We start from the raw sequence: 26,602 nt of genomic DNA on the forward strand, positions 1-26,602 counted from the left end.
GCACTGTTTAGCCCTTCTCTGATTGTATTTACATTTTTGTATACTGAGCCTGTTTTTGATTTTCATCAAAAGTAACTGATGTACCAGTTTTTATTTTTTTAAGTGTTTATTTTAAGAGAGAGAGAAAGAGAGCAAGCGGGGGAGGGGCAGAGAGCGAGGGGAAGAATCCCAAACGGGCTCTTTACTGTCGGTGCAGAGCCTGATGCAGGGCTCGATCTCACGAACTGTGAGATTATGACCTGAGCTGAAACCAAGGGTTGGATGCCTAACCCACTGAGCCACCCAGGCGCCCCTGATGTACCAGTTTTTGAAAATCTTCATTCACAAATGGTGTTTTCTTCTCTGCTCGGACCACTGGCTAACATCACTCCAATTTTTCAATCTTGTAACAGATGGAGGCACTCGTATCTTGTTACATGGCAGTTTTATCTCTACCTTTATTCGGCCCTTGCTTTTTGTTTGCTTTCCCATTTGCCCAGACTGCCTTACCTTTTAATTTTATCATAACTGTAATAAACGTCTTTATACCCCAAATCCTTTGTGGAACACAACAGGGAGTAGAGTTTGAAATGTTATTAAGAAAGGACATGCTATATTGTGATGATCACCGAAGAATTTCCATCAGAAGTGACGTACCAGTTTTTAAATCTTTATTCACAAATCAGTATAGTATGGTGAGTCTGAATGCCATATGTAGGATAAAACAGACTATGAAAAGTATCATACTTACACAGGAACTATTATATTACTGAATCATCTGATATTGTACTCCCTGCAATAACTTAATAGACCCAGCTCTACCCTTTGAAGGGACCAATTTTATGATTTTCCTAGAAAGTTTTGAGTTGAGGATAGTTTCTTGCTATTTCTTTCCATGATCCAAGGCTTCAGACAAAATCATTGGAAACAGCAATTAGAACTCAGTCTCTCCAGGATCGAGGAGAGACAGGAGTGAGAAAAAGGACACCTAGTCACTTTTTAAAGGCCCACAATTGCTATGCTTTGCAGGAGATGGGGGAGCGGGGTGCACACTGGAGGAGGAAAGAATCAGTCCCAACAAGCATATTGAACATTTCTGGACTGTCAATATTAAGAATGAATTTCTAAAACACAAGTTCATACACAGAAGCTGTCCAGCTAGCTGTTAACTGAAATGCATATGCAATATATTCAAGGAAAAAGTGTGCTTACAAAACCACAGACATCCTATTTGTCTCTAATTTTAAAATAATTCATTCCCTTATTGGGTATGCAAGTGAGCAACGGAGAAAGTGGTGCGTCTGCAATACCTGAAATTAAAAAAACAAAACAAAAAAAGTCAGTTTAAAAATGGCCAAGATTAGAGGGTGGGTGGATCATGGACCCCCGTGACGTACAGAAGGAGAGTATACGCAAAACAGGGCACGCGGGGATAGCAGATGGGAGCCAGGAGGAAGCTCAGAGGTAATGAGCCAGCAGAGAGAGAGGATCAGATATAGTGTGTTGTGAATTCTTCCCGCCTGTAAGATAAGCTGACTACTTACCAGCTGGTGCTAAGGATTTCAATGCTTCCAGAAGATGCGGGCTAGAGAACTTTATTAGGCACCGGAGGGGCTCTTTTCTCTCAGCCAAGATGCCTCCATGGAAGTCACTTTTGAATTTCGTTTCAAGCTGTCAACAAATTTATTTATAAATAACTACTAAATATATCAGCTGTAATGGCAAACTGTAATTAAATCAGGTGATGTGTTTCATTAATTCTTGTCCTCAAGAAATACAGGGATTGATGGGGGCGGGAGCCATTTAATTTGCTAACTGCAAACGTAGAGGGCAACCCGTGTGTCAAAAGGCATCATCCACAAAATGCCATGTATGCACAGTGCCCGCACACAGGAGACCTTGGAGGTCAATTCTACCCCCAGGTGATCTTCACCTGAGTATTTAGTTTGCATTCTTACTGGCAAATTAGCACTATCTTTTGAAATCTGTCATTTCTATGTAAAAATGTCATGTCTTTCGAGTCACTACCATGGTTGGTTTTTACCTGATTATGGAAGATTTCAAAAATACACAAAAGTAAGAAGCACAGGCAATGAGTCCCCATGTGCACGTCACCCGGCTGAAACCATTATCAGTTCATGGCTAGTCTTCTCCCAGCCCACCTCCTGTTCCATACTGACCACTGCCACGGGACTATTCTGCAGTAAACCCCAGACACGATGGTATTTCATCTGTAAACATTCAGTACCTAGAAAAGACCTAAGAAGGACTCTTTTTTAATTTTTTTTTAAATGTTTATTTATTTTTGAGAGAGAGAGAGACAGAGTGCGAGCAGGGGAGGGGCAGAGAGAGAGGGAGACACAGAATCCAAAGCAGGCTCCAGGCTCTGAGCCGTCATCACAGAGCCTGACATGGGGCTCGAACCCACAAACAGTGAGATCATGACCTCCGATGAAGTCGGATGCTTAACTGACTGAACCACCCAGGCGCTGGTCTTTTTTTTTTTTTTTTTAATATTTTTTTATTTTTTAGAGAGAAAGCATAAGTAGTGGAGAGGGGCAGAGGGAGAGGGAGGGAGAATCTTAAGCAGGTTCCACACTCAGCGCAGAGCCCAACATGGGGCTCGATCCCACAACCCTGGGATCATGACCTGAGCCGAAATCAAGAGGTGGAGGCTCAACCAACTGAGCCACCGAGGAGGCGCTCCAGAAGGACTCCTTTTAAAACCTTCACCTCCGTAACAGTATCAGACCTAGAAAAATTAGTAACAATCTAACAATCCTTTAATATCAAATATCCACTGGCTGCTTCAATAGGTACTGGAGTCTTAGATTCTAATTTCAAAATTCTTCTCCTTAAAGTGCCTCTTAAAATTTACAGGCAGTATTTTGAAATGTTTAGAGGGTGAGTATTGTCTGCAACTAACTCAAATGGTTCAGAAGAAATCCAGAAAAAGAAGGAAAGGAAATGTGCAAAATGTTAACAATGGGTGAACTGAAGCAAAGGGAAAATGGATGTTCATTGCAATGTCCTTGCAAGTGTTCTGAAGGTTTGACGCTTTTCAAAATAGAAAAGGTAGGGAAAATAAATAGCAGGCACGAATCGACGTGCACTCTGACTTACAGAACAGAGCGATTCTAAATTGTAGCCACGGGGGGATTTGCAGATTCTTACTTATTCTCAGTGGTTCTCTTTAGTAGGCAGAATCAGCCAGAGAGCTTGTAAGAACGGATGGCTGGGTCCCACCTCCAGAGTCCCTGATCCAGTAGGACCACGGTGCAGTGGGCCCAATAATCTGCATTTCTTACCCGTTCTCAAGGGATGCTGATACGGTGGCTCCAGAGACCACACTATGAACCAGTGTCCTAGACTATGAGTTGTTCAAAGGAACTGGGTTAAAACTGTCATGTAGGGAGCCCAACTTGAAAGATATCAGCTTTTCCCACTAAAAACAAATCAAAGAAAACAGGTGTTGGGCCTGGGTGAGCAGATCAATGGTGGATTTAAAGCACTGCCTATAACTGTAGGGGGTGCAGAGCAGAAAGAATTTTACTAGAGGAGAGGAGGGTGTTATGAGTAGGAGTGCCAGTATTAGATTGGGGCAATCGTGATACAAACCTTGAATTTTTCTAATGGTGGCAATGGGCTTGCCCCCAACCTGGCCTTCCTGGTGGGCAGTGGCACAGTTCTGGAATGAGCTAGGTTTATAGTATTGACTAGGCTACTTACTGGTTTCTCTCCGGTGATGCCAACTGGTCTAGGTATGTCACGACTTCTTTATTCACTCTTTTATTCAATGAATATTTATGAGCACCGACTACAGGCAAGTGTGGACGGGCTAGAAAGGGGATAGCTCACAACTTTTTTCCCCTCAAAAATACAGATCACAGCTGGTTACACAAAACTAAATGAGTACCTAAGATGAAATCAAAAGGCAAATTCAGAATTTCTAGAAGTCTCCTTCGCTAACATGGGAACTTAATACATACGATAAAGACGTCTATTTTAACTCTTCAATTTGTCACACAGAATACAAAGTGATAGTGACGCTACTTATCATGGTGAGCAATGAGTGATGCACAGAATCAGGCACCATGACCATACACCTGACACTGGCCTAACCTTGTGGGTTGACACCACTTCAGTAAGAAAAAAGAGAAGTTAGAAAAAGAAAACAGTGATAAAGGAAAAGAAAGTTTCTTATTATCATTTTCCATCTAATTTTTTTTCTTTTACAAACATATGGATAACTCATAGTTCATGTTTATAGCAATGTCCCACCTTATATTGTGCAAATTCTAGTCTTGGTTGAGGATAGTCTCCAAAAGTTTCTTGAGTCACTCTCTGGACTCTCTCTTTTTCGATTCTGTTTTCATGAATGATCCTTGAATCCACTATACATGGAAGATTTCAAAAGAAAACAGACATTAGAAATATCTTTCATCCATAAAGTATCCTCCTTTCCTTCCTAACTTTTCAACTGGCTTGTGTCATTTAAAGATAACATTTACTGGGGTGCCTGGGTGGCTCAGTCCGTTAAGCGTCCGACTTCGGCTCAGGTCATGATCTCACAGTCTGTGGGTGGAGCCCCGCGTTGGGCTCTGTGCTGACAGCTCGGAGCCTGGAGCCTGGAGCCTGGAGCCTGCTTCAGCTTCTGGGTCTCCCTCTCTCTCTGCCCCTCCCCTGCTCATGTGTGCATGCTCTCTCTCTCAAAATAAATAAACTTAAAAGAAAGTTTACTGTTTCTTCTCTTGATTGCAACAATTCCTTACTATAGGAAAATCTGAAAGCGCACGCTGGTAAATAAAATAAAAATCCCCAATAATTCTACCAATGAAGGAAAAGCATTGTTAATGTTTTAATATATTTTGTCTAGCTCACCCCTCACTTCTTATTTATTTATTTATTTATTTATCTACCTATCTATCTATCTATCTCGAGAGAGGGCGCAAATAAGTGAGGGGCAGAGAGAGGGAGAGAGAGAATCCCACAAGGGGCAGAGAGAGAGACGGAGAGAGAGAGAGAGAGAGAGAGAGAGAGAGAGAAGCGAGGCTCACCCAAAGTGGGGCTTGAACACACGAATCGAGATCACGAAGTCAGATGCTTAACTGACTAAGCCACCCAGGCACCCTTAGCCCCCTTTTTAGCAAATAAAAAGATATGTATTTTTAACTGGGATTATAAAATACAGAGTTTTGTATCCTGCTTTCTTTACTTAACATGACATCAACAGCGGTTCCTATGCCATCGGAAAGTCATAAATGTATTTAAATCATAATTGCTGTACTATCTCATTTTATCGCCAAATCATTGCTGAGAGACAGGAAAATGTTCATTTCCATAAATGTAGGCTGTACCCCTCCACTCTTCAGTAGTTGTTTACTCTGCTGTCCTGGGTTTTCCACGGACAGACTCGCGCCACCTGTGAGGAGCGACACAGTCACAACTGAGTATTCCAGAGGCAGTTTATCCAGTGCATTCCGAGCTGGGGCTCCAGACTCAGACAGACTTGGATTTCGTCTCTGGCTTCGGCAATTCCTAGCTGTGTTAACTTTGCCTGGCAAGTGGCTAAACCCATCTGAAACCCAGCTGCCCGATGAAGAGATTGTTCAGGCACTGCTATGAAGATGAAGGAAGTGATACCTGTAAACATCTTTGTGTGGTTCCTGGCACTAAAGAAATGCTTGACTATTAGTTAATTTTTGTTTTTAGTGTTACTACTTGCCGTTCTAGTAAATGCTAGAAAGAACCTACGGGAGCTTGGTTTCCCCCTTTCAGCAGAAAGTTAATTTGCAATTTTTCGGAAAGCAGTAAATAGTTTTGAATCAGGCTCCTAGTGATTAAATGTTTTACCGAGTGATAGAACTCTAAAAAGGAATGATGCGCTTCCAAATTTCAGTTTTATCTTAAAACACACATACTGTGCATGTCCAGCTCAAGGGTTTCTTGTAGAGGCATAGTGGAGTTGTGAGTTTCAAACTTCTAAAAAAAAAAAGAAAGAAAGAAAAAAAAGTGAATCTTTTCCTAATTTTAACATCTCGAAATATAAATAATAAATGGCTTTAGGACACAGGTACTAAATGTATTTGCAATGTGATGTTTCTGCTTGATAGCAACGCCTTCATCACCACAAAACACCTGCTGACATTCCTTTTAGAAAAACCACTTTCCTCCTGGAAGCCAATCTCTCATTCCCTACTCACGCTGCAGCAACTGTTTTTGTGTTTGACGATGTGAATTTTCCTAGGAATGAATGCAACTGTCATAGAACAGGTGGAAGGGTGGTGGGTAAGGGGGGGGGGAGTTTGCTATGGGAGAAAATCATTAACTTAATGTTAGATTTCTGTTTTTCTTTAAAGAGTGGCTTGCAGAGAGCCATCACTTTTTTCTATTTAGAACAGATGAAAATACGTAAGTGTGACATATCTAAGGGCTCAGAGATATACAGAGAGCATTAACAATCCACTTACAGGGCTCTAAATATATGGGCCCGCAGTTGCCATGCAGAGCGAAAAATAACCCCGAGTCTGCGCAAAAGGCCAGATCTACTTTTATCATTAGAGGAAACAATGCATTCAAATAATCTTAAGAAATAAATAAATTGGGGGGCTTAATAAACCGACGCTTTCTCCTTTCCTTGTAACCCCTCTATTACCTGCTTGACTGATGGGACAAAAATTAATTCTGCTTCTGTCTTGCATAATGGAGTAATAGAATGTAGCTTCAAAAGACAGTGTCAAGTTACTGTAAAGATAAAATAACTTCTAACTGGAAGAGCTCATTTGGAAGCTGGGCTCTCTCACGTAAGCTCTAATGACTGATGAGCAGTATAAAACACAATGCAATTATAACAAGATGATAGTGGGGGACCGTTGTTTCCTTTCATGTTGACTGAGAGCTTTCTCCACTTCAGTAATATCGGAAGTGATCTCCTTCTGTTGGAGGTGGACTTTCCCACCTGCCCAGATGCTTCTAACTCAAGTGTGAAAGAGAAAATGGAGACGCACACAACTTCACAGAGTCACTGATGGGCTCACCTGATTATACTGTTTGAAAACAATAGCCTTCAGAGAGTCCAGATACCGGCTTCTGAGGTCCATTTTCACAATCTTATGGTGATTGCTAGCAACTGTCAGTGCCTGGAAGTGAAAATTAGCAAGACCATGAGGCTTACCGTGTTTATCCCGATATTTATAATATCTATGGTATTTGATTGAATTTTTGCACTAAGCACACGTTACTTCTTCCTTTTCTTATATGTAAGGTAACCATTTATTTATTTCCCAAACAAGGAAATGACTGATGATGAAAGGTGGCAATAATAATACTTTAGAAGGCAGAATCCAAGACTCTGAGTTCGACAAACTGAGGTTATATCCTACATATTTTGTGATTTACTTTACAATAAGGTAATTACATGAAAATATAATTTTATGACTGTTGGTGATACAAAATAACCACAGAATTCACTCCTTCAGTGGCCGTTTTCCAGTGATTTCAGTATCACATGTCCCTTTTTAACTTGAGAGAGAGAGAGAGCATGCATGCGTGAGCAGGGGAAAGGGGCAGAGAAGAGAGAGAGAGAGAGAGAGAAAGAGAGAGAGAGAGAGAGTATCCCAAGCAGGCTTCACACTTGGTGCAGAGCCTGACGTGCATCTCGATGCCACAACCTTGGGATCATGACCTGAGCTGAAATTAAGAGTTGGACGCTCAACTGACCGAGCCACCCAGGCATCCCTCCGTTCCCTGTATTAACAATTAAAATTCAGCATCCATTCAGAAACCAAAATGGCACCGTGCAAACAGTGGAATCTAGCACCGCATGCCAAGGGACCCAGAAGGGTTCCTGCCCACTTGTATACTGGGTAACAGGCAGACAAATCATAGTATAGGCTGTCTCTTATTAGACCTGCCTTTTGCAAGTATTTTCTATCACTCTGTGGCCTATATTCTAATTCTTTTGATGTTGTCTTTTGCACAGCTGAAGTTTTAATTTTAATGAAGTTCAGCTTATCAATTATTATATATTTTTCTATAATGGATTGTGCCTTTGGTGTTACATCATTGCCACACCCAAGGCTGTAGAGGTTTTCTCCTATGTTACCTTCTAGGAGTTTTTTTTTTTTTTTTCATTTTTTTTTAATGTTTGTTTATTTTTGAGAGAGAGAGAGAGAGAGAGAGGGAGATACAGAATTTGAAACAGACTCCAGGCTCTGAGCTGTCAGCACAGAGCCTAAACACAGGGCTCGAACTCAAAGCGTGGAGATCATGACCTTAGCTGAAGTTGGACGCCCAACCTAGTGAGCCACCCAGGTGCCCCACCTTCTAGGAGTTTCTGTAGTTATAGATTTCTATAGTTTCTATAGTCTTAGATTTACTGCTATGATCCATTTTTGAGTTTATTTTTTGTAAAGGGTACAAAGCCTACACAATCTTTTTTTTTTTCCTTGTGGATGTCCAGTTGCTTTACCCTCATTTGTTTCTAGTTTTTTCTCTTCAACATTTTATTTAAATTCTAGTTGGTTAACATACCATGTAGTATTCGTTTCAGGGGCAGAATTCAGGGGTTCATCACTTACATATAACACCCAGTGCTCATCACAAGTGCCCTCCTTAATACCCATCACCCATTTAGCCCATCCCCTACCCACTTCCCCCCATCAACCTGGAGTTTGTTCTCTATATTTAAGAATCTCTCATGGTTTGTTTCCCTTTCTCTTTTTCCCCCTTTCATATGTTCATCTGTTTTGTTTCTCAAACTCCACATGAGTGAAATCACATGATATTTGTCTTTCTCTGACTGATTTATTTCACTTAGCATAATATACTCTAGCTCCATCCACACTGATGCAAATGACAAGATTCTATTCTTTGGATGGCTGAATAATATTCCATTGTATGTAGACACCACCTCTTCTGTATCCATTCATCAGTTGATAGACGTTTGGGCTCTTTCCATACTTTTTGGTTATTGTACACAATGCTGCTATAAACATCAGGGTGCATGTGCTCCTTCAAATCTGTATTTTTGTATCCTTTGGATAAATACCTAGTAGCACAATTGCTGAATCAAAGGGTAGTTCTATTTTTAGTTTTTGAGGAACCTCCCTACTGTTTTCCAGAGTGGGTGTACCAGTTTGCATTCCCACCAACAGGGCAAGAGGGTTCCCCTTTCTCCGCATCCGCGCCAACACCTGTTGTTTCTTGCGTTGTTAATGTTAGCCATTCTGACAGTGTGAGGTGGTATCTCCTTGTGGTTTTGATTTGTATTTCCCCGATGATAAGTGATGGTGAGCATCTTTTCACGTGTCTGTTAGCCATCTGGATGTCTTGTTTAGAAAAGTCTCTATTCATGTCTTCTGCCTATTTTTAACTGGATTATTTGTTTTCTGGGTGGTGAGTTTCATAAGTTCTTTAAAGGCTTTAGACACCAACACTTTATCGGATATGTCATCTGCAAATGTCTCCTCCCCTTCCGTAGGCTGCCTTTTAGTTCTGTTGATTTGTTTCCTTCGCTGAAGCACATATTTCTTCTAGACTGAAAGACAATAAGAGAGCTCCAAACCAATACTTGTGTTACGCTCCCACTTGTAGAACACTTTCTGCTCCTTATTTTAGGAAATCAAGGATTACATGTGGCATTTTATATAAAACGCTTATGAGCAGTTTAAACCTACATAGACCTCGGAGATAAGGGTAATAAAAATACTATAGCTTATAGTAATTGGTTCCATACCTGACTCAGAAGGGGTGTGTTGCTCTTCAGGTGGCAGAAGGAAGTGAAGGCGTAGGGAGTCTGGGAATAATACACCACATAAACCGGTTTGTACTGGTTTGGCTTTCTGTACTGTGTTCCCCAGGCGATTCGAATCCATACTGCATTCTCCTCAGCGTCTCTGAAGCTGACCGTCACCTTAATAAAAAGAAGATTTAAGTTTCCTAATTAAAATCTGTGGCACCAGGGGGCCTGGCTGGCTCGGTCGGTAGAGCATGTGACTCTTGATCTTGGGGTTGTGAGTTCAAGCCTCACACTGGGCATAGAGATTACTTAAAAAAAAAAAAAAAAGTCACATTAAAAAAAAAAAAATCCATAGCACCAACAACTGGTGCTCCTTAGGGGTGAAGGATGTCTGTGTAACCTTGCACACAGGCTGAGATCTGGCAGAGTCTGTAGTTTTCAGTACAGTGTTCTGGGGATCTTTGGGAAAAGGTTTTGTGGTTGTTTGGAATTATGCATTTATGCCTTGCAAAGTCTTTTGAAAAGCAAACACATTTTATTTTATTAAAAAAAATATTTATTTTTGAGAGAGAGAGAGAGAGCGTGAACAGGGGAGGGGCTGAGAGAGAGGGAGACAGAGGATCCAAAGTGGGCTCTGTGCTGACAGCAGAGAGCCCGATGCGGGGCTTGAACTCACGGGCCATGAGACCATGGCCTGAGCCAAAGTTGGACGCTTAACTGACCTGGCCACCCAGGCCACCACCTTAACTGGCCACCCAGGCACCCCAGAAGGAAAACAAATTTTAAACCCTACAATCAGGGTATCACAGTTTTTCAACAATTTCTTGGGCTTGTCCTGAAAAACTGTTCACTGACCTATAAGAGTTTATGAAATAAGGCAAGCTTACAAATGGCATACCTGATTTATAAACAAGACTTTTTGACATCGAGCACAGACCTAGCGTGCACTATAAAGTTTAATGGTAAGATCTCTCTGGAGTAATGGGCTCAAATATATTAATCCAAATGTTCTTACGCATTTAGCTCAGATGCTAATGATTACTCTAAAGTTACGTGGCAAGAATATAGAAAATTCTACTTGGTTTCCATTTGATGGATAAAATACATATCTTTCTAAACTTTTAAATGTAATTGCCAGTTGGGTTAGAACTTAATGGCCTCCTCCTAGACTCTTAACTGCCCCCCAATTCAGCTTCCCCTTGGAAGTCAGACCCTGGACAGGAGGCAGCCGATGCAGATGCATTTGGCTTGCCCACGTCTCCTTACTTCCTCCCTCTTGGATCCCCAGAGAAAGCAGGTGGTAAGAAGGCAGTTACTCCGACTCCGCCCACTCTTCATCTGGCTGCTTTCCCACATTCCCTCCGTATATGAAACAAAGAGCCCTCCCCAGGTTGGGGTGTGGAGTGTGCGGGGCTGTCTGACCTGCCCGAGTGAGGAGCCACAGCGCTTGGCCCCGACAGGCGCCCAGTGGGCCTCTGCTGGCTTGTGTCACATTATAAAAGCAAAGCCTGTAAAATCAAGATTGAAGGCACTACGTGGAGGGCTCACCTTTACCAGAGAGAGAATATCGGTTGCACTCAACATATTCAAGTAACCTCTCTAGCCTACAATGAGGATAATGTAAGCAAGGGCTTTTGGAGAAGCTTAAAAGAGGTCTGTGTCCTTCCTAAATTGGATGTGTGGTTGGGCACACATGTACGCTTTCCTGGAGAGGGGTGCGGTATCATTTACCAAAATTTTCACAAGAGTCTATGATCCAAAAAAAGGTTAAAAATCAATGGGCTAAGATGTTCTATCTCACATTGTTCTAGTAAAGATGATATTCAGATACCTGAAGAGGTAAGGCCCAGATGCAGACCTTTACTATTTTCCCAAGAAACTACCTTAATAGATATCATCCTTCAATAGCAAGGATAAAGCACGCTTCACTGAGGATAGCTCAGATTAATACTGTTCAAGCTGAACTAGGAGATGAGTCCAGCCAAGTGTCCTAAGTGGTTTGGCTAACCTGGGATGGTACTGCTGGCCAGGGGTACGCTGGCCGTAAACTGGTCATAACTGGCTACTGAACATTGCAGAAAAAAGTTTAGCATGGGAAACAAATGAAGCTTACAACACACAGAATTGCTACGTACTTAACTATGTTAATATATTTAGTACAGATTACCATTATTGTACTACATGATATATAGGTAAAAAAAGGAAAGTAAATGTGCCACCCTTTTACAATTGAAACATATTTTTTAGTTTGTCTCTTTTTTATAAGTTTTCTTTTTAATTTTTTAAATGTTTATTATTTTTGAGAGAGAGAGAGACAGAGCACAAGCGGGGGAAGAGCAGAGAAAGAGGGAGACACAGAATCTGAAGCAGGCTCTAGGCTCTGAGCTGTCAGCACAGAGACCGTCGTGGGGCTTGAACCCATGAATCGTGAGATCATGACCTGAGTTGAAGTTGGATGCTTAACCAAATGAGCCACCTAGGTGCCACTCTTTCTAAGTTTCCTAAGAACAATGTATTTTGAATAGTTTTACCTGGTAAGACATACGATTAATGACTCTGCCTCTCTCTCCGTGTCTCTCTCCCTGGCATACAGAGACCATACCCTCAAAGGCTCTGGATCAGATCCCCTATAGCACAGTCTCCATCCATTACCCCCCAAGTTAGGCTCCCAGCTCCCTCTCGTACCAGCTTCTCTACCCCATTGGTTCAAGGGCAAGAGTTCATAACCTGAAGGCCCTGATCAGAATCAGCATGTCTACAAACTAACTGAACTTTGGCATTTCCTTCAGTCGTGAAGGTAGGCAAGGAAACGGTAGAATGTTAGGAACTATTACTCTGTTGTCTGGACAAATCCCAAATATTTTCTCACCCCGTTATAGCGTTGCACATGCCTCAAAAATATCATTTATGCCATCACTACTTTGAAACTAGTTGTTTTTAGACCTACTGTGAGATTATTTACTGTGTTAATAAAGAAGCACATGAGTACTACACCACGACTTCGTGTTTTAATACCTTAATAATGGTATTTTCATGTATTTGGTTTTCCTTGTAATTCTCTATATTATAGCATTTAAAAACGACTTTCAAGGGGCACCTGGGTAGCTCAGTCAGTTAGGCATCCAACTTTGGCTCAGGTCATGGTCTCACAGTTTGTGGGTTTGAGCTCCACGTCGGGCTCTGTGCTGACAGCTCAGAGTCTGGAGCCTGTTTCAGATTCTGTGTCTCCCTCTCTCTCTGCCCCTCCCCCACTCACGCTCTGTCTCCCTCCCTCCGTCTCAAAAATAAATAAACATTAAAAAAAAAATTAAAAAAAAAATGACTTTCAAGAAGTGGCCTATAAGCTTCACTAACAGCAAAAGGGGTTCTTGGCACAGAAAGGTTAAGACACCTCCTGTAGAGCAGCAGGCAAGTTACTATTCAGTCCTGGGCACCAGGAGACTCTACTTGGCATGACATCATCATCAGCAGCCTTTTGGAAAGTGGGGTTATCCAGCTGCTAGTTAAGTCAGGAGGAAGACAGCGAAGTCGGCTGGGAGTCCTCGGGTAGTTGAGAAATGGGGTTGGCACACGTGGTCCAGCTCAGGGCAGGGGAACAGGGGAGACAGAGAAGACACCAGGGTGTTGGGCATTTGCCGGCCTTTCGGGCAGGAAGATCTGACCAGTAAAAAAGCTCCTTTGTTCACCCAGCCTTTCCCACTAGTCTGCCTGAAATTCATTCAGGAGGGAAAAGGTTTTGGAATGCAGAAGTGATGGAAGAGAAGAAATCTAATAACTGAGGGGTGTTTGGGTGGCTCAGCTGGTTAAGCATCCAACTTTGGCTCAGGTCATGATCTCACGGTTCATGAGCTCAAGCCCCGTGTCAGGCTCTGTGCTGAGTGTGGAGCTTGGGATTCTCTCTCTCTGCCCCTCCCTTTATTTTGAGAGAGAGAGAGAGAGAGAGAAAGAGAGAGAAAGAGAGAGAGCAAGCACAAAGTCCGATGTGGGGCTCGAACTCATGAAACTGTGAGGTTATGACCTGAGCTGAAATCAAGAGTCAGACGTTCACCTGACTGAGCCACCAAGGTGTAACTAAATATTTTTAAAACTACAGCTATTAAAGGAATGAGGAGGTGGATAAGGAGGTGGCAAAGCCTGTGCCCAGTCCATTCATGCTGTCAGAGGGGAGCAGGACGGTTGGTTTCCTCTCAGGGAGACTATGGGTCCGGAGGAAGGCTGACAATTAAAGCAGGAAGTAGGAGGCATATGGTGACAGGAGCACAGGACAGAGGACCGCCTGCCAGGGGGATCAGGGACACTCCCTGAGGGGGCCAGAAGGATACGGAAGAGTGAGCTGTGCAAAGGCCGGAAGGATAGGGAAGAGCAAGCTGTGCAAAGGCCAGGTCGGGGAGGTCGTTCCAAGGAGAGGGAACAGCCTATGGTGAGCTCAAGGGCTTGAAGAAGACTGGTTCGGTTTGGGTGGAGTGTAGACTACAGGTGGTGACACCTGACAGGCAGGCAGGGGATCCAGGAGGGCACGAGGAGAAACACATCAGGAGTACGGACCCTAAGAGTGTGAATGAATCTGAAGAAGCCAACGATTATAAGCAGTGGAAAAGGCTAAATTAGTCAACAAATGGTGTTCGGACAACTGATTAGCTTCTGACAGGGAAACGACAAAGGACCCTGTCACCACCTCCCCCATCTTCGCCGCAGCCGAAACTAACCAGGGGAGGGCTGAGTGCAGAACCTTGTGGTGATGCTCCAGTGAAGAGCAGGAGGAAAGGAAAGAGGGTGGTCACGAAGAGCAGTTTAGGATGGGCTGACGACAACCGGGAGAAGACAAGAGATTCAGGATCAAGAGGGTTTGGCTGCTCTCTGACACGTGACCTTCCCGAGCACGAGAAATGGATGCTGTGCATCTGGAACGTGGAAGGTGGAGGTGTGAGACCCTGCCAGTGTAGATGTGAAGAGTATGACCTCGAAGCCAGCTGCCCGCGTTTAAATCATGGCTCTGCCGCTCTGCCCCTGTGGGACCCACCTTGATTCGTCAGGAGGGTGCAGTGAGTTAGTGAGTGGCAAGGACTCAGCGCAAGGCCCCACACACAGAGGTGTTTGCAATCGGCGTTACTGCTGAAAGAGAACAGGCCATGGGATTTTGTGATATCACTGGTGCCCCTGAACAGGGAGGTTCTCAAACTTGACTGGGCATTAGCAAGCACCTGGAGGGCTTTGGCCCACCCTTACAGCGTCTGAGGGAGCCCAGGTATTTGTAGGTCGATGTTCCCAGGTGATGTTGATGATCAAACTGTGAGACCTGCTGCCTTTAAAATACAGATTCAATATGGTGGCAAGAGCACTGGCCAGAATGGAAAGGGCCTAAGCATGAAGCCGGTCAGGATGCATTACCCTTTCTTTTTTTTTTTTTTTAATTTTTTTTAATGTTTATTTATTTTTGAGAGAGACAGAGACAGAATGCAAGTGGGTTAGGGGCAGAGAGGGAGACACAGAATCCGAAGCAGGCTCCAAGTTCTGAGCCATCAGCACAGAGCCTGATGCAGGGCTCGAACCCACGAGCTGTGAGATCATGACGTGAGCTGAAGTCGGACGCTTAACTGACTGAGCCACCCAGGTGCCCCTGCACTACCCTTTCAAATGGTCTTTTGGGGGAGGTTTTTGAAGGGGGCCACTAAATACCACCCTTCTTCCCTGTCCTTCTGGATCAACTGAGAATAAGGCAAAAGAGTTGGCAGGTGAGGCCAACACATATTTACCAAGAAATGGGGACTGGCTCATATCCACAGGCAGGCGGCCCTCCAGATAACAAAATCCATTCAGGCAGACCTAACCACATAAGTGGTGGCATAACCACTCTGGGAAGCCTCCACTGGTAGGGGCAGAGCTGGCCCTGGACGAACAGATCAGAACGTGTGTCCCTGTGGGCACCTGCTCTCACTCAGGTTAAGTTGGTGCTCCTTCCAGAGAAAGGTGAAGGGGATGGTGGAGGGACGCCGGTGCCATTGGGCCTATGGGACCCCCTCCCTGTGAAGGACACATCGGGGGCAAGAAATAAATATTTCCTCCCAAGAGTGTTGTGGTAGAAAGAACAGAGCTTGAGGACGAGCATGGAGAATGGATGTCGTTCCACCAAGACCGGAGCATGCTTATAAGCAGTAGAGTGGGAAGCGGTAGAAAAGCGATTACAAATGGGATAGAGAACAGAGAACAAGGCAGGTGGGCCCTCTGAGGATGCGGGGGTAGGGGGGGATTCAAACGTCACACAGAAGGGTCTCCGTAAGAAAAGAAATGAGGGAAGATGCTCAGTGACGAGGGTGTGCATACAAGTATGGCAGACGTCACAAAGCGTGAGCTGAAGAGACATAAAGACCACGTCGTGGAGTCTGCATATGAAAAGGGAACACCACTCTTCTGGAGCGGGCAGCCAGAGCACGGGGACAGTGATAGGTCCTGTCTTTCCATGTAAGCAGGACTGAGGCAGATTGAGGTGGGAAGAGAATGAAGTAAGGGAGGCTGTTAAAAACATGACTCAACCTACGAGAAGATACTCGGTGGTACCTGTGGACAGTGGAGGGGAGCTGAAGATTCTACGGGTGCTCCAGAGTGACACCAACCGATACCGTAGCCACTGACCTGAAATTCACTAGTTACATGAGATTAATGTAGTAGTTTCTCAGACATGCTGGCCACATTGCAACTGCTCCATAGCCACATGTGGTTACTAGCCCGTGTACCAGTGGCGTGGACACAGAACATTTCCATCACTCCAGATAGTTCTGGTGCGTGACGCTCCTCTTGAGAAAGAAGCAATTGGCCTCAAATTGACAGGTAAGGGGTAGGAAAAGTTTCTATAATGAAGTAGGATTTATCTCTGATCTGGCCTAGAATAGTATGGGATATTACTAATTAAAATTAATTAAAATTCTTACAAAAACAAAAGCAAACACAAACCAAGGTAGTAGCAAATTTTAACTGCACAGATGCCTTGAAATTGAATTTCGTGGAGATTCAGATAAATTTTATTCTTACATTTTTTAATGCTCTCCGAAGAATTTTCTCAAATGAACTTTTGAATCGTTCCATATCAAAAAGGTCAACATCTTCACCTGTCAAGGTCAAAAGAAAGTAAAGACAAATCAATAAAGACAAATGTTCAAGAAATACATGTGCAAGGACTCTGAAGCTAAGTATTTTGTGTAACGTCAAAGAGGGACACTGATCTAATCATACCAATGCTGCCGGTACCTTGGATACAGTGTCACTGAATATACTTCTCATTTTTCCCACAAAAGAGTAATTTTGAAATTACTCATTGTGAAAGAAGAGACATTAAAAAAATTTTTTTTGTTGTTTATTTATTTATGTGAGAGATAGAGCAAGAGAAAGAGACAGAGAGCGCGCGCCCGCAGGGCAGTAGCAGAGAGGGAGAGAGAGAGAGCCCTAAGCAGACCCCGCACTGTCAGCACAGAGCCTGACTTGGGGCTCAATCCCATGAACCATGAGATCATGACCTGAGCTGAAACCAAGAGTCAGACACTTACCCAACTGAGCCACCCAGGTGCCCCCAAAAGAAGAGACATTTCAGAGGAACATATTAGTATTCCTTTTAAAAATGCCAAAATATAAAATATAAATTTCAGTTTAAAATGGAAAACACCGGGGTGCCTGGCTGGCCTAGTTGGAAAAGCATGTGACTCTTGATCTTGGGGGTTGTGAGTTCAAGTCCCGCGTTGGGTGTAGAGATTACTAAAAATAAAATAAAATTAAATTAAAAAAAATGGAAAACATTACCTGGTTCTTTACTCATTTGAAAAACATCCCAAACTTTCTGGTGCCGATGAAATTGAGTATCTGAGAGAGGGGGGAAGAGCTTATTACTGTCACATCACAGAACTCTCAAGTAACGTGCTTATACATACCTATTTTAAATACGTATTGAATGTAATATGATGCCAGAGAAAATAACAGTAACTTATCAACTAGGTCATACACATTTTTATTCAAATATAAATTTTACGTGGATTAAATTTCCCCCGGACAACTAAAACATATCATAAAGAAATACTCAATATAGTAGAGGTTTCGCATCTACTCTTACTTAGACGATTTCTTCTAGTCCCACACGGGTCTCCTCCATGGAACCCCTCACTCAGCCAGCAGAACAGGGATGCTGTGCTCCTCACGACTGGTGTTTGCACTGGCTGTTCCCTTTGTCGGGAGCCCTCTTCTCCGAGCTCGAGGTGCCCCTCATTCTGGTGTCTACTGGGAGGCCACCTATGCACAGCAGCCTGCCCAGATCCCCTGCCCAAAGCATCCGCCCACTGCGCCCTGTGCCCTGTGCTACTTTCCTCCGTAGCTCTTAGAGCTACCCGGGAGCTCACTCTGCTAGGACTGAGCTACCAGCCAAGTCCAGTCCGCTTTAACCCTTGCATTTCCTGCCCCCGCTCTCTTCTCTCCATCCCCCCACCCCCCCATCTCACTCAGGCTATAACCCTGTCTCGCTTGGCTGCTCCAACAGTCTGCTGTTGGGTCTCTCCCGTCCTCCCTCGTCCCTGTCTCTGCACTGAGAGTTTTGAAAAAACAAGAACCTGATTCTTTCCTTGCTCATTATCTTTGGAGGGCTTGGCTTTATTCTTAGAATAAAGAGTGAAATCTTTCGAGGGGCTTCTGAGTCTCTGAATTATCCCCCTACCTATGCCTCATTTGTTTTGACCCCCTCCTGCAGCACCGGACTCCCATCTCCCGCCTTCTCTCTGCTCCCCTACTTACCCTCCTGCTCCAAGACCTTCTGGTGCTGTGCCCTTTGCTCTCCTGCTCCTTTATGTCCCCTTTCCCCTTTGCCTAGTTAACGCCACTCATCCTTTGTGGCTCTCAGCTCACGTCTTCAAGGAAGTCTTTCCTAAACCCTTGGTGTGGCCGACCCCCTCTGGTCTCACAGACCCTCTGCCTTTTCTCCTTCCCAGCACTTGCGACAGTCTGTGAGAATGCATTTGTGTGACTCGGTGACCTGTCTCCCCCCTGAGACTGGGGCCTCTTAAGAGTATGAATCAACCTGTTGGACCCAGCAGTGCCTAGCATACAGCCCACTGCGTGGTAGTAGTCAAAGAACATGTGAACAAATGCATGAGAAAGGGGAACTATGTGGATCTACCCTTTACGGTCTAGACATCATCCAGTCACTGAAAGTGAGACACACTCAACCAGAGGCAGATGCGCTAAATGAATTCAGCTATTTCGTAGTTGGAGAGGAATATAAAGATGAATGTTGTTATGCCCCAGGTCACAGGAGGCAGTTAATATCAACTGATAATGATTAATTAGTAAATACCAGGTTTTTTTTTTTAAGAATTTTTTTGTTTTTTAACGTTTACTCTTTATTTATTTTATTATTATTTTTTTAATGTTTATTTATTTTTGAGAGAGAGAGACAGAGTATGAGTGGGGCAGGAGCAGAGAGGGAGACACAGAATCTGCAGCAGCCCCCGACTCTGAGTTCTCAGCACAGAGCCCGATGTGGGGCTTGAACCTACTGCCCCAACTGTAAGATCATGAGCTGAGCCCAAGTCAGAAGCTTAACCGACTGAGCCACTCAGGCACCCCCTTGTTTACTATTTATTTTTGAGAGACAGAGTGTGAGCACAGGAGGGGCAGAGAGAGAGGGAGACACAGAATCTGAGCTGTCGGCACAGAGCCTGATGTGGGGCTCGAGTTCACGAACTGCGAGATCACGGCCTGAGCCGAAGTCAGACACTCAGCCGACTGAGCCACCCAGGCGCCCCATACCAGACTTTGTTTTAAGAACATGACATGGACTCATTTCATCCTCACTGTCACCTTATGTGACATCATCATTATTATAAAGGTTTGTCCAATGATAATACCGAGGCAGGGATGTCAAGGGCCTCCGCCAGGACTCACAGGGAGACAATGACAGAGCCATGAACCGAACCCGAGAAATCTGGCCCTGGAGCCTGTGTTCTTAGACTCCACAGTCTGTTGCCTCCTGATGAGGGAAGTAAACATCTTAAAGAAGAAAATACAGAGAAGAAACGTAGGGTACAAGGCGGGGGGGAGGGGAAGAAAGAAATGGAAGGGGAGGAGAGGTAACAAATTACACCGTAATAGGAACAAATTCTCAGAAATTTATTTTCAATTTCTGTTAAAGACACAGAGCCTAACAAACGTGCTTAGTGTGTGCCAGTGACCGTGCTAAAAGAGCTTGTCAAGCATTATCTTATTTAACCCTCCCAACGACCCTGTGAAGTAAGTACTATTGTTTCTCCATTTTTCTTGGGAGGAGTCTAGGCCTAGCAAAGCCATGTGACCGGGTGAAGGACTGGAGACTGGTAAGTGACACAGGAGGGACTGAAACCAGGTCCACCTGACTGACATCCAGAACTGCCTCTCTGACAAAAGGGGATGGGGTAAGTGTAAATACAAATCACCGACACTCACAAATGATGTCTAAAAGGGCTGCGTCACGGAGACTTGCACGCTTACTCTGAAAGAGAAGATAAAATACTGAGTGAATGTGGGGGATAGTTGGGTTCTGCTACACTTACAGCACATTTTAGAGTTGCTTAGAACGAGTGTCACCAATCTCTGCTTTCCTGCCAAGTAGCAGATACAACTGACTCCTGTCTCGGTAAAGGCACTCTCCACTCCTCCCCCCACAATCTACTCCTCATTCATCACTTTCAACTTCCTGTTTTGTTTTTTAATCAGCTGTATCCCTCTAAACTTCCTCTACATCAGGGTTTCCCAACTGGGTATTAATGACATTCAGAGGCGGATAATTTTATGTGTGGAGGGCTGTCCCAGGGTGTTAAGGAACATTCTGGCCTCTGCCCAGCATGAGCCAGTAGTATTCCCACAGGTTTGACAACCAAAAATGTCTCCAGACACTGCAGGCAAAATTGTCCTGGTTGAGAACCAATGCCCTACACACATCCATTGACATCATGCATATTATATATCGTTTTTTGATGTTGTACATAAAGATCGAGTTTATCTTATTTAATGGCTGAAGAATATTTTGTTATGTGGACGTAACATTATTCTCCTATGTGCAACTATTTCCAATTTTTTATTTTTTAAACAAGGCTACTTAACATCTTATTTATGTATAAATACTTACATGTTTGTACCTAAGTATATGAGTATCGATTATAATACTTATACCTCTTTTTTTTTTTTTAATTTTTTAATGTTTATTTCTGGGAGAGAGAGAGAGAGAGCGAGCTGGGGACGGGCAGAGAGAGAGCGAGACACAGAATCCGGAGTAGGCTACAGGCTCTGAGATGTCAGCATAGCTGACGCAAGGTTTGAACCCATAAACTGCGAGATTATGACCTGAGCCAAAGTCAGTCGCTTAACCGACTGAGCCACCCAGGTGCCCCACCTCCTTGTTTTTTATTAATTTTTCCATATAAATCTCCCACAGTGGAATTGCTGGGTCATAAAGCATATCTATTTAAAAGTGAGTGAGGGGAGAATGTACAGGAATAGGGGCGTTCTTTATACTTATGCTTGCAACTTTTCTGAAAATCTGAAATTGTTTTAAAACGAAGTTAATAAATATACGTGAAAGAGGGTGTCTCTTCCCATACAACTTTACCAACACATCTGAGTATTAGCCTTTTCATCTTTAGGTGCAAAATCTAATAGGTAAAAAAAGAACACTTCTCATTATTTTAACTTGTATGGATTGTATTTTCCCCCATGGTGGTCACTTTCTTACTGATACGTAGGCATTCTTTGGAAGTTGAAAAAGCCAATCAAAAATTAGCTTCTTCCTCACTGTAGTAGTAGATAGCCCACATCCCTTCACAGCTTAGCAGCTGCACTAAATTTTAGACTCAAAAAAGGAAGTGGGGCGCCTGGGTGGCTCAGTGAGTTAAGTGTCTGAGTCTTGATTTCAGCTCAGGTCATGATCTCACAGTTCCTGAGATTGAGCCCTGCTCTGACAGAAGGGAGCCTGCCTGGGATTCTCTCTCTTCCCCTCCTCCACTCATACTCTCTCAAAATAAATAAACACTGAAAAAAGAAAGAAAACCTTTGGAGCACCTGGGTGGCTCAGTCGGTTGAGCATCTGACTCTGGTTATGATCTCATGGTTTGTGGAGTTTGAGCCCCATACTGGGCTCACTGCTGTCAGTGCAGAGCCCGCTTCAGATCCTACATCCCTCTCTCTCTCTCTCTGCACCTCCCCTGCTCATGCTTGCTCTCTCTCTCTCTCTCAAAAATAAACATTAAAAAAAAAACCTTATTAAAAAAAATCTTATTAAAAGAAAAAACCAAAGGGGTTGCATGATGCTTAAGGTTCATCATCTTGAACACTGTTATCACCTCACACAGCAGAACCAAGTCCTGAACGAGAGATTCCTTTCTCTGCCGGAAGTTTACTGTCTGCAGTTGATTTTCAGGCAAAAAATCCCAGGCTTTGAGGATTGTCATCATTTCAGTCATTGGGATTTTCAAGATGGTCCTCTTGATAAACTCGGCAACAGTTTCATCCATTTCTTTGGCACTTCAATAAAAACAAAAACAGCACAGCAAAGTATTAATCAAATATCAAAGGTTAACTTAATGGAATTTTTCAGCATGTTTTTAGCCAGGATTTTGATTTGTAGGTCAAACACCCAAACGTTTACCTTTTTTTTTCAGGCATTCTGCAAAGTGTTTCAAAAGGAGGATTTGATTCTTCTCTCCTTAAGCCACATATTTAAATGGCTTTGGAGGTTTTAAAAATTAGTGCTCCCTCTCCTTGACAGGCTAGAGTGTTTTAATCTTTTGATGGGAATGACAGGTAAATCATTCACTCATTTACTCATTCATGTAACAAAATCTGAGCACCCATGTGTGCCAGGCACTTTTGCAGGCATGGGGGAGAGATACACCTTTAACCAAAAAGACAAAAATCCCAGGGCGCCTGAGTGACTCAGTTGGTTAAACAATGGACTTTGGCTTAGGTCATGATCTCACCGTTTGTGAGTCTGAGCCCTGTATTGGGCTCTCTGCTGTTAGCACAGAGCCCGTTTCAGATCATCCACCCCCCACCACCCCCCTGCTCCTACCCTGCTCATTCTCTAATAAATAAATAAAAAGACAAAAACCCTGCTAGTGTGAGCATCCATTCTAGTGGGGAGAGAGAAGCAACAAGAAAATCATAAACTGTGTGAAAAGTGATAAGTGCTGCAGAGAGAACAGAGCAGTGTTAGGAAACGAACCATAGTTAAAGTGGAGCAGGCTGGGAACAAGTCGGGGTGGTGGGGATGGAATGAGTAGGCCTCATACAGGTGACAGTTGAGCCCGTACTTGGAAGAAAGAGTGAGCCATGTGGCTGGCTGGTGAAAGAACTTGCTGGGCAAAGGGTACACCAAGTGCAAAAGCCCTGGGGCTTTCAAGGAACAGTGAAGGATGTGAAGGATGCCTCCAGTGAGGCCACAGTGTAGACAGTGAGGAGGCATAGAGGAGGTAATAAGGTCAGAGAATACGGAGGGCCCAGGGGTCACTGCCACGATGATGGCTTCTACTCTGACAGACACTGGCTGCTGGAAGATCCTGAGAAGAGGTGGGATATGCTCCTGTTTAGGTTTTCTACCAGGATCAATCTGGCTACTGTCTTGGAGGGGGTGGAGGGCGGAAGTAGGAAGCCAGGTAGGAGGCTGCTGCAATGCAGATAGGAGAAGATGGTGGACCGAGGGGGAGGGTTGGGAAGAGGTCAGATTCTGGATCTGCTTTTAAGAAAGAGCCCACGGCATTTCCTGATGGACTCGATGTGGGGTTATGAGAGAAAGAGGGACCAGAGGTGACACCGATGTTTGTACCAGGCAGCTGAAAGGACAGAACTGCTATCCCCTGAGTTGGGGAAGACTAGAGGTGTGGGCAGAGACAAGCTCAAGAATTCCATTTCGAACATGTACGTTTGAAGGTTGTTAGACTCCAAGAGGAGATGCTGATAAACAGTAGGAAGCAGGAGTCCAGAGGACACAGTAAGAGATAGAGGTGAAGAGGGCTGCAGTCTCTTTCTCATTTAAGGGATTACCAGCTAACATAGTGTTATTACCTCACTTTCCCTGCCTGCTGCCTGACAGGGAGAGTCTTCAACCATCCTAAAGGTCTTGAGCCCCAAATCTGGCATGGCTCCCTCAGCAACAGACAAGGGCAATGATTTTCAGGAGCATCTCTTAGTGGCTGTCTTACAGCTGTGGCACTGGGAAGGGGGGTTCTGAGCCCTTTCATTACCTTCCCCAGGGCAGAAGCTGTGGGCCAAGGGTGGCAGCTGATCTCAACTGTTACCTCATCTGGGGGCACTGATGGGCATCTTCCCCCTGCCCCCCATTTTAAAATATGGTACACAGGCGTGCCTGGGTTGCTCAATCAGTTAAGCAATGAACTCTTGATTTTGGCTCAGGTCATGGTCTCGCCTTTTGTGAGTTTGAGCCCCACGTCGAGCCCTGTGCTGGCAGCTCGGAGCCTGCTTTGGATTCTCTCTCTCTCTCCCTCTCTCTCTGCCCTTCCCCAACATGCGTGCGGGCACGTTCTCTCTCAAAAGAAATAAACTAAAAAAAAAAAAAAAAATATATATATATATATATATATATATATGGCACATCAAAAGCAAGCATGGTTTCTCAACAAAGATGAAGCAAGGTGTCTGCAGAATTTAAATTTAAATTCTCTGCCTATCTGACAAGTGCATCGAGACCTTGGTATCCAAATTTAAGAAAAGGGGCAGAAGTCAGTCTGTCTATCTCATCTACTTCCACCACGCCTAGGAGATTAGCAAAAGGACAAAGAGAGAAGTATCCCCCTATAGGAATCGAGGCTGTGACTCAATGCTACCACTTGAGTGTTTAACATTGCATACAATCTATTACCATTGCCCATTTCCAAAAAGATACTGACAGTCGACATGATTTTAAGAAGATACTGAAAACACTTCCAGGAAAAAAAAAAAAAGGTGGGGAACTATTAGGACTTTAGAAAGAGAAATAGAGAGCAGAACAGAATCAAGATCATGAAAATGGACTCTGATTTGTTTTCTTATCCAGATACAGGACCAACCTACCTTAATGTCAACACTAAAATCCTCACCATGGTCTATAAGGCCCTGGGTTTGCTTCTTGCCTCCCTCCCCATCATCTATCACTCTCTCTCTCCTCTCTCTCTCTCTCTCTCTGGCTTTCTGAACTCCAGCTACATTGGTGTTGAGCTCCTCTAGTACAGAAGGATACTTCCAGAGAAGGCTCATTGTACCTGCAGTTACCCCTGCCTAGAACATTCAGGTTCATCATGCACATTATTCACCTGGGTAACTCTTGAATTTAGGTCTCAGCTCAGATGGCTTCTACTGAGAGAGGCTTATTCTGCCCACCCATTTTTTTTTTTTTTAATTTGTTTATTTTGAGAGAGAGACGAAGAGAGTGAGCAGGGCAGGGGCAGAATTCCAAAGAGGCTCCAAGCTGTCAGCGCAGAGCCACTCAGGGCTCGAGCCCACAAACCCTGAGATCATGACCTGAACTGAAAGCAAGAGTTGCACATTTAACCAACTGAGCCACCCAGGCGCCCCTGACCACCCATTCTAAAGGTATCTCCCCACCTTCCATTGCTTACTGTCTTCACAAAACTATCTAAAATGATCTTGCCTATTGATTACTGTCTTAAAATATTGAGCCACTAGAGTAGGAACTATGTTTGCCTTATTCATGGCTATATCCCTAAATGATAAATACATGTGGAATGAAATATTAGATATTCTCCGTAAGCAGTGTGTGAGGAGATACCCTGGGAAGAAATAGGGTCCAACAGTCACTGATATATCAAACCAACCTCTCCCACTGAAAACACTGGCGCGGGGCGGGGGGAGGGGGGAAAGGAAGGGGGTAGGCTTGTAAAAATGCATTCCCAGGGTTCCATCAATTTGAACTGGGGGGAGAGGGGTGGGGGTGGAGTCGGGCACCCAGCTGCACGAGAGCTTGCACTTTTAGAATGCTTCAGAAGATTCTTCATTTTGGGTTAAGTTTGCAAAATGCCATTCTACAGACTTCTGGTAGAGAGCATTCAGTCTCACCAATAAAGCTGGTAAACCCTTGAGCAAACTCCTGATTCCCTGTGACTAATTTCTTTTTACTTCTAGTTCTTAGTAGCACAGTGCCTGGCATATATATACACATACATATATATATATATATATGTATATATATATACACATACATATATATATACACATATATATATACATACATATATATATATACACACACACACACACATATACATATACATACATATATATAGCAGCTCCTCAAGACATTTGTTGAATGAATGCATGACAAGAGCCCTTTTAGGTAACTTTTCTGTAGATCTACATGGAAGGACTGCCACTGGAGCATTAGGAAAAATACGACAGGCGCACGGACGGAAAAAAAAAAAAAGGATGCCAAGGCTGACTTAAAAAAAATCAAAACACCCGACTCCCAGCACAGCAGCAAGCCAAGGGTTGGCTAGCAAAGTAACCCGCCACGTGACAACTGGCGGAGGCTCCGGAACTGACGTACATCCCAGTAAGGCCCCGCCCCACTGCGGGCGGAGGTGACGTCACGGATAGTATCACCGCCCTCTCATCCTGGCCTCAACTGTGGTCCCCCACTTCTTGCCCGAGGCCCAGCGCCAATCCCGCACCTTGAGACGTGTGGCAGACGTGAACAAGTCGCCCCACAAGCCTGAGATGTGGCTTTCTCGAGGCTCCCGCCACACTCAAGGTCCCGATCCCACGCCGCGCGCGGACCTCTTACAGTCGGTCATCTCCAGCAGTGTCTCTTCTCGGCAGCCGTTCCCGCCCGCTGCTCCTTCAAAGCCACCAATTGCAGTTCCTGTCGCCCTC

General features: G+C 44.1%; 1 protein-coding gene across 6 annotated transcripts; it reads right to left on the minus strand.

Moving 5' to 3' along the window:
- Nucleotides 1-59: 59 nt before the first annotated feature.
- CENPN (centromere protein N) lies at nt 60-26,595 on the minus strand. Of its 6 annotated transcripts, none has more exons than XM_027076266.2 (11): nt 26,277-26,398; nt 22,063-22,243; nt 20,171-20,216; nt 17,507-17,566; nt 16,745-16,821; nt 9,716-9,892; nt 7,017-7,118; nt 5,901-5,961; nt 4,261-4,373; nt 1,524-1,650; nt 69-1,289 (listed from the first exon to the last, which is right to left on the minus strand). In XM_027076266.2, the coding sequence occupies exons 2-11, from the start codon at nt 22,231-22,233 to the stop codon at nt 1,207-1,209; spliced, it is 1,017 nt and encodes a 338-aa protein (XP_026932067.1). In that variant the 5' UTR covers nt 22,234-22,243; nt 26,277-26,398; the 3' UTR covers nt 69-1,206. The 6 variants fall into 6 exon arrangements, 5 of the variants coding, with proteins under 5 accessions (XP_026932068.1, XP_026932067.1, XP_014937701.1 ...); XM_015082215.3 differs by lacking the exon at nt 26,277-26,398 and adding an exon at nt 26,007-26,234; XM_027076265.2 differs by lacking the exon at nt 26,277-26,398 and adding an exon at nt 26,401-26,595 and having other exon boundaries at nt 70-1,289.
- Between the last annotated feature and the right edge of the window lie 7 nt (nt 26,596-26,602).

The sequence above is a fragment of the Acinonyx jubatus genome, chromosome E2, assembly GCF_027475565.1.
Source record: "Acinonyx jubatus isolate Ajub_Pintada_27869175 chromosome E2, VMU_Ajub_asm_v1.0, whole genome shotgun sequence".
Taxonomy (NCBI): domain Eukaryota; kingdom Metazoa; phylum Chordata; class Mammalia; order Carnivora; family Felidae; genus Acinonyx; species Acinonyx jubatus.